This window comes from Oncorhynchus gorbuscha, linkage group LG23, assembly GCF_021184085.1.
Source record: "Oncorhynchus gorbuscha isolate QuinsamMale2020 ecotype Even-year linkage group LG23, OgorEven_v1.0, whole genome shotgun sequence".
NCBI classification, from domain to species: Eukaryota; Metazoa; Chordata; class Actinopteri; order Salmoniformes; family Salmonidae; genus Oncorhynchus; species Oncorhynchus gorbuscha.
The window spans coordinates 62726240-62736803 of record NC_060195.1 but is presented as its reverse complement, the minus strand read 5'-3'; the positions used below and the strand labels follow the sequence as shown (position 1 = coordinate 62736803).

Here is a 10564-nt window from a genome sequence, read left to right as displayed (position 1 = left end):
CGTCCTCTCGGCTAGTGGTACGAGGTGGATGGGCGGGGTTCGAGTCAGAGGTGGGGTCAGAGTTCTGACGGGGGGGCATGCCTCCCCCCTCCTCCCCTCTCCTCCCCATCCCCCCCGCCTCTCCTCCTGTGCCCTCCTGCAGAGACTGAGAGCCTGTCATGGTCTTCACTGGAATCAGATGGGCCATCTGGAGAGAGAGAATGAGATAAAACACTGAATTATGGGAATGTCTGTTCTCATTTTCAAATTCCATCAGACAGACATACTGCTTGTTGACTGTAGTATAGGCTACAGCATAGTAGTATGCAATATCAAATACAATTACACGTTGTGTGTATATTGTATATGTATAATTGTCAACACACACACAGAGACAGACAGACAACAGAAGGAACAGACACACACCGGTGGTTCAACTGGGCGGTGTGTTGGTGGGGTGCGGGCCGGCTGCATCCCTGCAGTGCTGAAGGCCTCGGAGCGAGGAGGCAGGGAGGCCTCAGAGACCCGACTGGAGACGGGAGATGCTGCAGCGCAGGAGAACTCTGTCTGTTCAGCTTGGACCGCTCCTCCACCTGACACACATCATCATGATTATTAGACTAACTGGACGTTACCAACAGGTTCATACGGTGTTGTCTACAGTGCTCTAGAGGCACTGAGGCTCATCATGCAATTAATGGTTAGAATCAACTGGTACTCCTCTACAAGCTGTAACAGAGAGATGGAGAGAGAGACAGAGAGAGAGACAGAGAGAGAGACAGAGACAGAGACAGAGAGAGAGAGAGAGAGAGAGAGAGAGAGAGAGAGAGAGAGAGAGAGAGAGAGAGAGAGAGAGAGAGAGGAGAGAGAGGAGAGAGAGACAGAGAGAGAGACAGAGAGAGAGAGAGAGAGAGAGACAGAGAGAGAGAGAGAGACAGAGAGAGAGAGAGAGAGAGAGGGAGAGAGAGAGAGAGAGAGAGAGAGAGAGAGAGAGAGAGAGAGAGAGAGAGAGAGAGAGAGAGGTTAATTGCACCAGCTGCTGCATCTAAACAACGGTTTCTAAATTCAACCGTAAAGACAGACGGACGGACGAAGAGGGGGAGTGAGGAGAGGTGGAGAGGGGGATGGAGGAGAGGATGAGAGGGGGATGGAGAGGGGGATGGAGGAGAGAAGGAGAGGGGGATGATGGAGAGGGAGTGGAGGAGGGTGGAGAGGGGGATGGAGGAGAAGGGGGAGGAGGAGAGGTGGAGAGGGGGATGGAGGAGAGAAGGAGAGGGGGATGATGGAGAGGGGAGGGAGGAGAGGTGGAGAGGGGGATGGAGGAGAGGAGGAGAGGGAGATGGAGGAGAGAAGGAGAGGGGGATGATGGAGAGGGGAGTGGAGGAGAGGTGGAGTGGGGGATGGAGGAGAAGGGGGAGGAGGAGACGTGGAGAGGGGGATGGAGGAGAGGAGGAGAGGGAGATGGAGGAGAGAAGGAGAGAGGGGATGATGGAGGAGGGGAGTGGAGGAGAGGTGGAGAGGGGGATGGAGGAGAAGGGGGGAGGAGGAGACGTGGAGAGGGGGATGGAGGAGAGCGGAGAGGGGGATGGAGGAGAGAAGGAGAGGGGATGATGGAGAGGGGAGGGAGGAGAGGTGGAGAGGGGGATGGAGGAGAGGAGGAGGAGGGGGATGGAGAGGGGGATGGAGGAAGAAGGAGGGGGGATGATGGAGAGGGGAGGGAGGAGAGGTGGAGAGGGGGATGGAGGAGAAGGGGGAGGAGGAGAGGTGGAGAGAGGGGATGGAGGAGAGGGGGAAGGAGGAGAGGTGGAGAGGGGAGAGCGGAGGGAGGAGAGGTGGAGAGGGGGATGGAGGAGAAGGGGGAGGAGGAGAGGTGGAGAGGGGGATGGAGGAGAGTTGGAGAGGGAGTGGAGGAGAGGTGGAGAGGGGGATGGAGGAGAAGGGGGAGGAGGAGAGGTGGAGAGGGGGATGGAGGAGAGGCGGATGGAGGGGGATGGAGGAGAGGTGGAGAGGGGATGATGGAGAGGGAGTGGAGGAGAGGTGGAGAGGGGGATGGAGGAGGGAGGAGAGGGGGATGGAGGAGAGAAGGAGAGGGGATGATGGAGAGGGGAGTGGAGGAGAGGTGGAGTGGGGGATGGAGGAGAAGGGGGAGGAGGAGAGGTGGAGAGGGGATGGAGGAGAGAGAGGAGGAGGGGGATGATGGAGAGGGGAGTGGAGGAGAGGGGAGAGGGGAGATGGAGGAGGAGGAGGAGGAGGGGGATGGAGGAGAGAAGGAGAGGGGGATGATGGAGAGGGAGTGGAGGAGAGGTGGAGTGGGGGATGGAGGAGAAGTGGGAGGAGGAGAGGTGGAGAGGGGGATGGAGGAGGCGGAGAGGGGGATGGAGGAGAGAAGGAGAGGGGGATGATGGAGAGGGGAGTGGAGGAGAGGTGGAGAGGGGGATGGAGGAGAGGAGGAGAGGGGGATGGAGAGGGGGATGGAGGAGAGAAGGAGAGGGGGATGATGGAGAGGGAGTGGAGGAGAGGGGGATGGAGGAGAAGGGGAGGAGGAGAGGGGGATGGAGAGGGGGATGGAGGAGAGGGGGAAGGAGGAGAGGTGGAGAGGGGAGAGCGGAGTGGAGGAGAGGTGGAGAGGGGGATGGAGGAGAAGGGGGAGGAGGAGAGGTGGAGAGGGGGATGGAGGAGAGTTGGAGGGGGAGTGGAGGAGAGGTGGAGAGGGGGATGGAGGAGAAGGGGGAGGAGGAGAGGTGGAGAGGGTGATGGAGGAGAGGCGGAGAGGGGGATGGAGGAGAGGTGGAGAGGGGGATGGAGGAGAGGGGGGTGGAGGCGAGAAGGAGAGGGGGATGGAGGAGAGGGGGAGGAGGAGAGGTGGAGAGGGGATGGAGGAGAGGGGGGTGGAGGCGAGAAGGAGAGGGGGATGGATGGAGGAGAGGTGGAGAGGGGGATGGAGGAGAGGGGGTGGAGGCGAGAAGGAGGGGGGATGGAGGAGAGGGGGAGGAGGAGAGGTGGAGAGGGGGATGGAGGAGAGGGGGTGGAGGCGAGAAGGAGAGGGGATGGAGGAGAAGGGGAGGAGGAGAGGTGGAGAGGGGGATGGAGGAGAGGCGGAGAGGGGGATGGAGGCGAGAAGGAGAGGGGGATGGAGGAGAGGGGGAGGAGGAGAGGTGGAGAGGGGGATGGAGGAGAGGGGGATGGATGCGAGAAGGAGAGGGGGAGGAGGAGAGATGGAGAGGGGGATGGAGGAGAGGCGGGAGAGGGGGATGGAGGAGAGGGGGATGGAGGCGAGAAGGAGAGGGGGAGGAGGAGAGGTGGAGAGGGGGATGGATGAGAAGGGGGAGGAGGAGAGGTGGAGAGGGGGATGGAGGAGAGGCGGAGAGGGGGATGGAGGCGAGAAGGAGAGGGGATGGACGAGAGGGGGAGGAGGAGAGAGGGGGTGGAAGAGGAGAGGCATAGAGGGGATGGAGGAGAGGCATAGAGGGGGGTTGGAGCAGAGGCATAGAGGGGGGTGGAGGAGAGGCATAGAGGGGATGGAGGAGAGGCATAGAGGGGGATGGAGGAGAGGCATAGAGGGGGATGGAGGAGAGGCATAGAGGGGGGTGGAGGAGAGGCATAGAGGGGATGGAGGAGAGGCATAGAGGGGGATGAAGGAGAGGCATAGAGGGGGATGGAGGAGAGGCATAGAGGGGGATGGAGGAGAGGCATAGAGGAGGATGGAGGAGAGGCATAGAGGGGGATGGAGGAGAGGCATAGAGGGGGATGGAGGAGAGGCATAGAGGGGGATGATGGAGAGGGGAGTTGAGGAGAGGTGGAGAGGGGGATGGAGGAGAGGCGGAGAGGGGGATGGAGGAGAGGGGGATGGAGGCGAGAAGGAGAGGGGATGGAGGAGGAGAGGCATAGAGGGGGATAGAGGAGAGGCATAGAGGGGGATTGAGGAGAGGGGGTTGGAGGAGAGGGGGATGGAGGAGAGGGGGATGGAGGAGGAGAGGCATAGAGGGGGATGGAGGAGAGGCATAGAGGGGATGGAGGAGAGGCATAGAGGGGGATGGAGGAGAAGGGGGAGGAGGCGAGGTGGAGAGGGGGATGGAGGAGAGGCGGAGAGGGGGATGGAGGAGAAGGGGGAGGAGGAGAGGGGGATGGAGGAGGAGAGGCATAGAGGGGGATGGAGGAGAGGTGGAGAGGGGGATGGAGGAGGAGAGGGGATGGAGAGAGGCAGAGGGGGATGGAGGAGAGGCATAGAGTGGGATGGAGGAGAGGCATAGAGGTGGATGGAGGAGAGGAGAGGGGTTGGAGGAGAGGGGATGGAGGAGAGGCATAGAGGGGGATGGAGGAGAGAAGAGGGGTTGGAGGAGAGGGGATGGAGGAGAGGAGAGGGGTTGGAGGAGAGGGGATGGAGGAGAGGCATAGAGGGGGATGGATGAGAGGAGTGAGGTTGGAGGAGAGGGGATGGAGGAGAGGCATAGAGGGGGATGGAGGAGAGGAGTGGGGTTGGAGGAGAGGGGATGGAGGAGAGACATAGAGGGGGATGGAGGAGAGGAGAGGGGTTGGAGGAGAGGTGATGGAGGAGAGGAGAGGGGTTGGAGGAGAGGAGTGGGGTTGGAGGAGAGGGGATGGAGGAGAGGGGATGGAGGAGAGGAGAGGGGATGGAGGAGAGGGGATGGAGGAGAGGAGAGGAGGAGTTGGAGGAGAGGGATGGAGGAGAGGAGAGGGGATGGAGGAGAGGAGAGGGGGGAGTTGGAGGAGAGGGGATGGAGGAGAGGAGAGGGTATGGAGGAGAGGAGAGGGGTTGGAGGAGAGGAGAGGGGAGGGGATGGAGGAGAGGAGAGGGGTTGGAGGAGAGGAGAGGAGAGGGGGAGTTGGAGAGGAGAGGGGATGGAGGAGAGGAGAGGGGTTGGAGGAGAGGAGAGGGGATGGAGGAGAGGAGAGGGGTTGGAGGAGAGGAGAGGAGAGGGGGATGGAGGAGAGGAGAGGGGATGGAGGAGAGGGGATGGAGGAGAGGAGGGGGATGGAGGAGAGGGAGGGGAGGGATGGAGGAGAGGAGGGGAGATGGAGGAGAGGTGATGGAGGAGGGAGAGGGATGGAGGAGAGGGGAGGGGATGGAGGAGAGGAGGGGGAGTTGGAGGAGAGGAGAGGGGGGAGTTGGAGGAGAGGAGAGGGGATGGAGGAGAGGAGAGGAGAGGGGAGGGGATGGAGGAGAGGAGAGGGGAGGGGATGGAGGAGGAGGAGAGGGGGTGGAGGAGAGGGGATGGAGGAGAGGAGAGGGGGAGTTGGAGGAGAGGGGATGGAGGAGAGGAGAGGGGGAGTTGGAGGAGAGGGGATGGAGGAGAGGAGAGGGTATGGAGGAGAGGAGAGGGGTTGGAGGAGAGGAGAGGGGAGGGGATGGAGGAGAGGAGAGGGGGATGGAGGAGAGGAGAGGAGAGGGGGAGTTGGAGAGGAGAGGGGATGGAGGAGAGGAGAGGGGTTGGAGGAGAGGAGGAGGGGATGGAGGAGAGGAGAGGGGTTGGAGGAGAGGAGAGGAGAGGGGATGGAGGAGAGGAGAGGGGATGGAGGAGGGGAGAGGGGATGGAGGAGAGGAGAGGGGATGGAGGAGAGGAGAGGGGATGGAGGAGAGGGGAGGGATGGAGGAGAGGAGGGGGAGATGGAGGAGAGGTGATGGAGGAGAGGAGAGGGGATGGGAGGAGAGGGGAGGGGGATGGAGGAGAGGAGGGGGAGTTGGAGGAGAGGAGAGGAGAGGGGGGAGTTGGAGGAGAGGAGAGGGGATGGAGGAGAGGAGAGGAGGAGGAGAGGGGATGGAGGAGAGGAGAGGAGAGGGGATGGAGGAGAGGAGAGGAGAGGGGATGGAGGAGAGGAGAGGAGATGGAGGAGAGGAGAGGAGATGGAGGAGAGGAGAGGGGATGGAGGAGAGGAGAGGAGAGGGGATGGAGGAGAGGAGAGGAGAGGGGATGGAGGAGAGGAGAGGAGATGGAGGAGAGGAGAGGAGATGGAGGAGAGGAGAGGGGATGGAGGAGAGGAGAGGAGAGGGGATGGAGGAGAGGAGGGAGAGGGGATGGAGGAGAGGAGAGGAGAGGGGATGGAGGAGAGGAGAGGGAGATGGAGGAGAGGAGAGGAGAGGGGATGGAGGAGAGGAGAGGAGAGGGGATGGAGGAGAGGAGAGGAGAGGGAATGGAGGAGAGGAGAGGAGAGGGGATGGAGGAGAGGAGAGGAGAGGGGGAGTTGGAGGAGAGGAGAGGAGAGGGGATGGAGGAGAGGAGAGGGGGAGTTGGAGGAGAGGGGATGGAGGAGAGGAGAGGGGAGTTGGAGGAGAGGGGATGGAGGAGAGGAGAGGGGGAGTTGGAGGAGAGGGGATGGAGGAGAGGAGAGGGGGAGTTGGAGGAGAGGGGATGGAGGAGAGGAGAGGGGAGTTGGAGGAGAGGGGATGGAGGAGAGGAGAGGGGGAGTTGGAGGAGAGGGGATGGAGGAGGAGAGGGGGAGTTGGAGGAGAGGGATGGAGGAGAGGAGAGGGGTTGGAGGAGAGGGGATGGAGGAGAGGAGAGGAGAGGGGTTGGAGGATAGGGGATGGAGGAGAGGAGAGGGGTTGGAGGAGAGGGGATGGAGGAGAGGAGAGGGGTTGGAGGAGAGGGGATGGAGGAGAGGAGAGGGGGAGTTGGAGGGTATCATTCTAGCAGCAAAGAGAATCTGAAAGGTTGAGAATCCATGTTGGTCTGTGATCCCAGAGAAAATATAGTCCACCACCGATTGGCCAGAACGAAAGTGAGTCCTGATTTGCCTCCACCCAGCACCCAGCTGAGACCTGATTGGCCAGCACCCACCACCAAGCTGAACTGCAATTGGCTAACTGACCGTAAACAGGATGTGATACATTTGGAGTCCTTGCTGTGACATCATCACCCTCCAGATGGAGGGGTGATTGTAGGGTCCAGGGGATTGTAGGGTGTTAGGGGTAGGGGGAGCTGAGGCACCCTAACAGGGAAGGAGTGGGTGGGGGGACTATCGGAGGAATGTGGATAAGGATGAACCAACTGAGCTTTATGAAGTTGAAACAATGTTGTAGTACAAAATAGTATAAAATATAGAAAATGTCTAATATTTTGATTTATCTACAAATATAATAAAGAGTATATGTCTTCCTGTCTGTCTGTGTGTGTGTGTGTGTGTGTGTGTGTGTGTGTGTGTGTGTGTGTGTGTGTGTGTGTGTGTGTGTGTGTGTGTGTGTGTGTGTGTGTGTGTGTGTGTGTGTGTGTGTGTGTGTGTGTGTGTGTGTGTGTGTGTGTGTGTGTGTGTGTGTGTGTGTGTGTGGCTAGTGGCTAGCAGCTAGTGGTCTAATAGTGAGCTGAGACTGGGAGCCGAATGGGGAGCCACCAGGAGAGGGTTGAGGAGAACACCTAGGGGTGAGGTATGGGGAGGAGCAGGGTGTGAGATACTGGGAGTGGTAGAATGGAGCGGGAGGGGAATTGAGGGAGAGATGACATGGGGACTTAGGTCGGGAGTGTGAGGGGGAGATTCCTGCTGAGGTCTGGGGTGAGGTTTTAGGTGACCCTCGGGGCGAGGGGCCCATCCAATTTAAGGCTAAAACTAACTGTTTCAGAGGACCTGAGCTCTTACCAGGAGAACGAAGGGGGGAGAAAGAGAGGGAGGACCGAGACAGGGATGACTGCTTGGATCTAATGGGCATGGCCTGGGCCAGGTGTGATCTGAGCATGTTAGCTGGAGCAGAGGAAGTCAGGTCCAGGTTAGAGGTCGTGACCTCATCATCATCACTGACCTCTGACCACACTCTGTTCAGAGGGGGAGGTGCCCAACAGGGGACTTGGAGGAACGGACTCTGCTTGGAGGATTTAGGAGCCAGGAAGTGATTGTGATTGGAGGACAGGAAAGGGCGTAGCCGGCCTGCCGGTGCAGAGGCTGAGAGGTCAGGGGTTAGGGGTCGGGGGTAGAGGTCAGAGTTCGTATGACGCCCATAGGATCCCAACAGACTCTCATGGCTGGAAGCCATCCTCAACCCCCCCACACCTCCCTCTCTACCCCTTTCCCTCCATTCCCCCCGCTCCTCTCTATACCTCCAACAATCCAACTCCCTCTTTTCTAGTTCCTCCATTTCTATATCTAGTTCATCTATTTCTACATCTTCTATGCGACAGGGAAACAGAAAGCTGCCTCTAAGATCATGATCAGGAGAAGGGTAGAGGAAAGAAGAATTAGAATGAGAGGAGGAAGAGGAGTCTATTTCTACATCTATGTCATTTACTTCTATGTCTATTCTACAACAGGGGGAGATGGAGCTGCCACTACGGCCACTGACCCATATCTGCCCCTGGTCTTTCACCCCCAGGTTATGTCCCTGGTTGGGGCTGGAGCTGGGTGCCCAGGCTGGCCCATTGAGGGCCTCTTGGTTAGGGGCTTGGGGATTAGAGATGGGGTTCTCTTTTCGAGATTGGTTGGGGTTGGGGTTGGGGCTGGGGCCTCGGTTAAAGCCAGCCTGTTGAAACTTCCCATTATGCTGTGGCCCCTGGTTGGGGTTGTGTTGTGGCCCTGGGTGTTTAGGTCTGGGACTGCGTACTCGGTCTTGCTGACCAGCCTTCTGACCGGCTTCGCTAGGCCCTTTTGGCCCCCGGTTGTTGTGTTGTACTACCCCCTGGTGGTTGGCTCTGGTATTGCATCCTCTTTCTTTCTGTCTGACCACCCTCTGACCGGCTTTCTGAGCTCTCATCTCTCTAACCTGCTGGCTGATCTCCTGTTTCAGAACAGGATCTACTAGATCCCTGGTCTCCAGGGTGATACGGATGTGAGGGGGGAGGGTGGGGTCGGAGGGGGCTCGGCGAGGGAGGTTGGCGTGGGAGGGAATGGGGGATGAAGGTTGGTTGAAGGAGTGGCTTTGTCTGAGGAATGGGCGGGGTGAGTGGCTCTGGGGGTGTTTCTGCTGCTTCAGGACCTGTAGACAAGGTAGGGCAGAAGTCAAACAAGCACACACACACACACACACACACACACACACACACGCGTGAACAGAGACCAATTCACACATGCACACTCTTCAAACACACACATCAAATATAAAAACACACATGAGAACTGTAACAGAAGAACACAATATCTTCCGATCCACACTGTATGCACCGCTACACAGACAATGTTGTAGTTAGACTAAGACTGTACTCATGATCTTCAGTTATGAATGTTGTCCAGAGAGTCTCTCCAGCATCTTCTCTCGAACCCTTCTGCTTCTGTCCGTAGAAACTATCAGTGTAGACACCAGGCCTGTGTGTGTGTGTGTGTGTGTGTGTGTGTGTGTGTGTGTGTGTGTGTGTGTGTGTGTGTGTGTGTGTGTGTGTGTGTGTGTGTGTGTGTGTGTGTGTGTGTGTGTGTGTGTGTGTGTGTGTGTGTGTGTGTGTGTGTGTGTGTGTGTGTGTGTGTGTGTGTGTGTGTGTGTGTGTGTGTGTGTGTGTGTACCTCTTTAGCCCATGCAGGTTTGTCAGTAGGACTAGCTGAGTCTTTATAGTGATACAGCGGTTTCTTCTCGCCTGGTCGGCCATCTTGGTTTTGTTGTTGTTGCTGTTGCTGCTGTTGTAGAGACACCAGGTAGGCTCTCTACAAAACAAATAGGCAACAGTTGACCATCTCTTCAATTATTCAACACCATTGGTATATGACATCATCATAAGAGCCAAGTGTTACCTCCTGTTGTAACTGTCTCTGGAGTCTCTCGGCTTGACGTTGTTCCTCAATCTGCTTACGCTTATACTCCTATGGAGACACACACACACACACAAGGCTGTTATTATCCGATCTTAACCAAATCACTATCATGACAGCACAGAGCCAGGCAACAGAGAAACATGACACACATGACCAATAGCATCACTCCATACAGGACAGGTTGACCAATAGGATCCATACAGGACAGGGCTCACAGGGACGTTCCATGATCCATATACAAATGACCTGGACGAACCTGTACCCCGCACATTGACTCAGTACCGGTACCCCCTGTATATAGCCTTCACATTGACTCGGTACCGGTACCCCCTGTATATAGCCTTCACATTGACTCGGTACCGGTACCCCCTGTATATAGCCTTCACATTGACTCGGTACCGGTACCCCCTGTATATAGCCTTCACATTGACTCGGTACCGGTACCCCCTGTATATAGCCTTCACATTGACTCGGTACCGGTACCCCCTGTATATAGCCTCCACATTGACTCTGTACCGGTACCCCCTGTATATAGCCTCCACATTGACTCTGTACCGGTACCCCCTGTATATAGTCTTCACATTGACTCAGTACCGGTACCCCCTGTATATAGCCTTCACATTGACTTGTACCGGTACCCCCTGTATATAGCCTTCACATTGACTCTGGTACCGGTACCCCCTGTATATAGTCTCCACATTGACTCTGTACCGTACCCCCTGTATATAGCCTTCACATTGACCCCCCTGTATATAGTCTCCACATTGACTCTGTACCGGTACCCCCTGTATATAGTCTTCACATTGACTCGGTACCGGTACCCCCTGTATATAGCCTCCACATTGACTCTGTACCGGTACCCCCTGTATATAGCCTTCACATTGACTCGGTACCGGTACCCCCT

The 10564-nt window shown here is 57.6% G+C and overlaps 2 protein-coding genes across 4 annotated transcripts in view; both read right to left on the bottom strand.

The window, feature by feature from the left end:
• LOC124010755 (TRAF2 and NCK-interacting protein kinase-like) overlaps window positions 1–785 on the bottom strand; it is a 41540-nt gene extending 40755 nt beyond the window's left edge. For 2 of the 3 annotated variants that reach the window (XM_046323401.1, XM_046323402.1), the window contains exons 1-2: window positions 406–785; window positions 1–187 (exon numbers count right to left, since the gene is read on the bottom strand). The exon at window positions 1–187 is cut by the window's left edge and continues 97 nt beyond it. In XM_046323401.1, the coding sequence (XP_046179357.1) occupies window positions 1–187; window positions 406–453 (235 nt within the window). In that variant the 5' untranslated portion in view covers window positions 454–785. The remainder of the gene's footprint in view (window positions 188–405) is intronic. The other variant, XM_046323400.1, reaches the window with a different exon arrangement.
• A 6478-nt stretch (window positions 786–7263) lies between these two features.
• LOC124010756 lies at window positions 7264–9717 on the bottom strand. The gene is made up of 3 exons (XM_046323405.1): window positions 9640–9717; window positions 9415–9552; window positions 7264–8896 (listed from the first exon to the last, which is right to left on the bottom strand). Exon 3 carries the CDS (start codon window positions 8672–8674, stop codon window positions 7265–7267), a length of 1410 nt encoding a protein of 469 aa, XP_046179361.1. The 5' UTR covers window positions 8675–8896; window positions 9415–9552; window positions 9640–9717; the 3' UTR covers window position 7264.
• Between the last annotated feature and the right edge of the window lie 847 nt (window positions 9718–10564).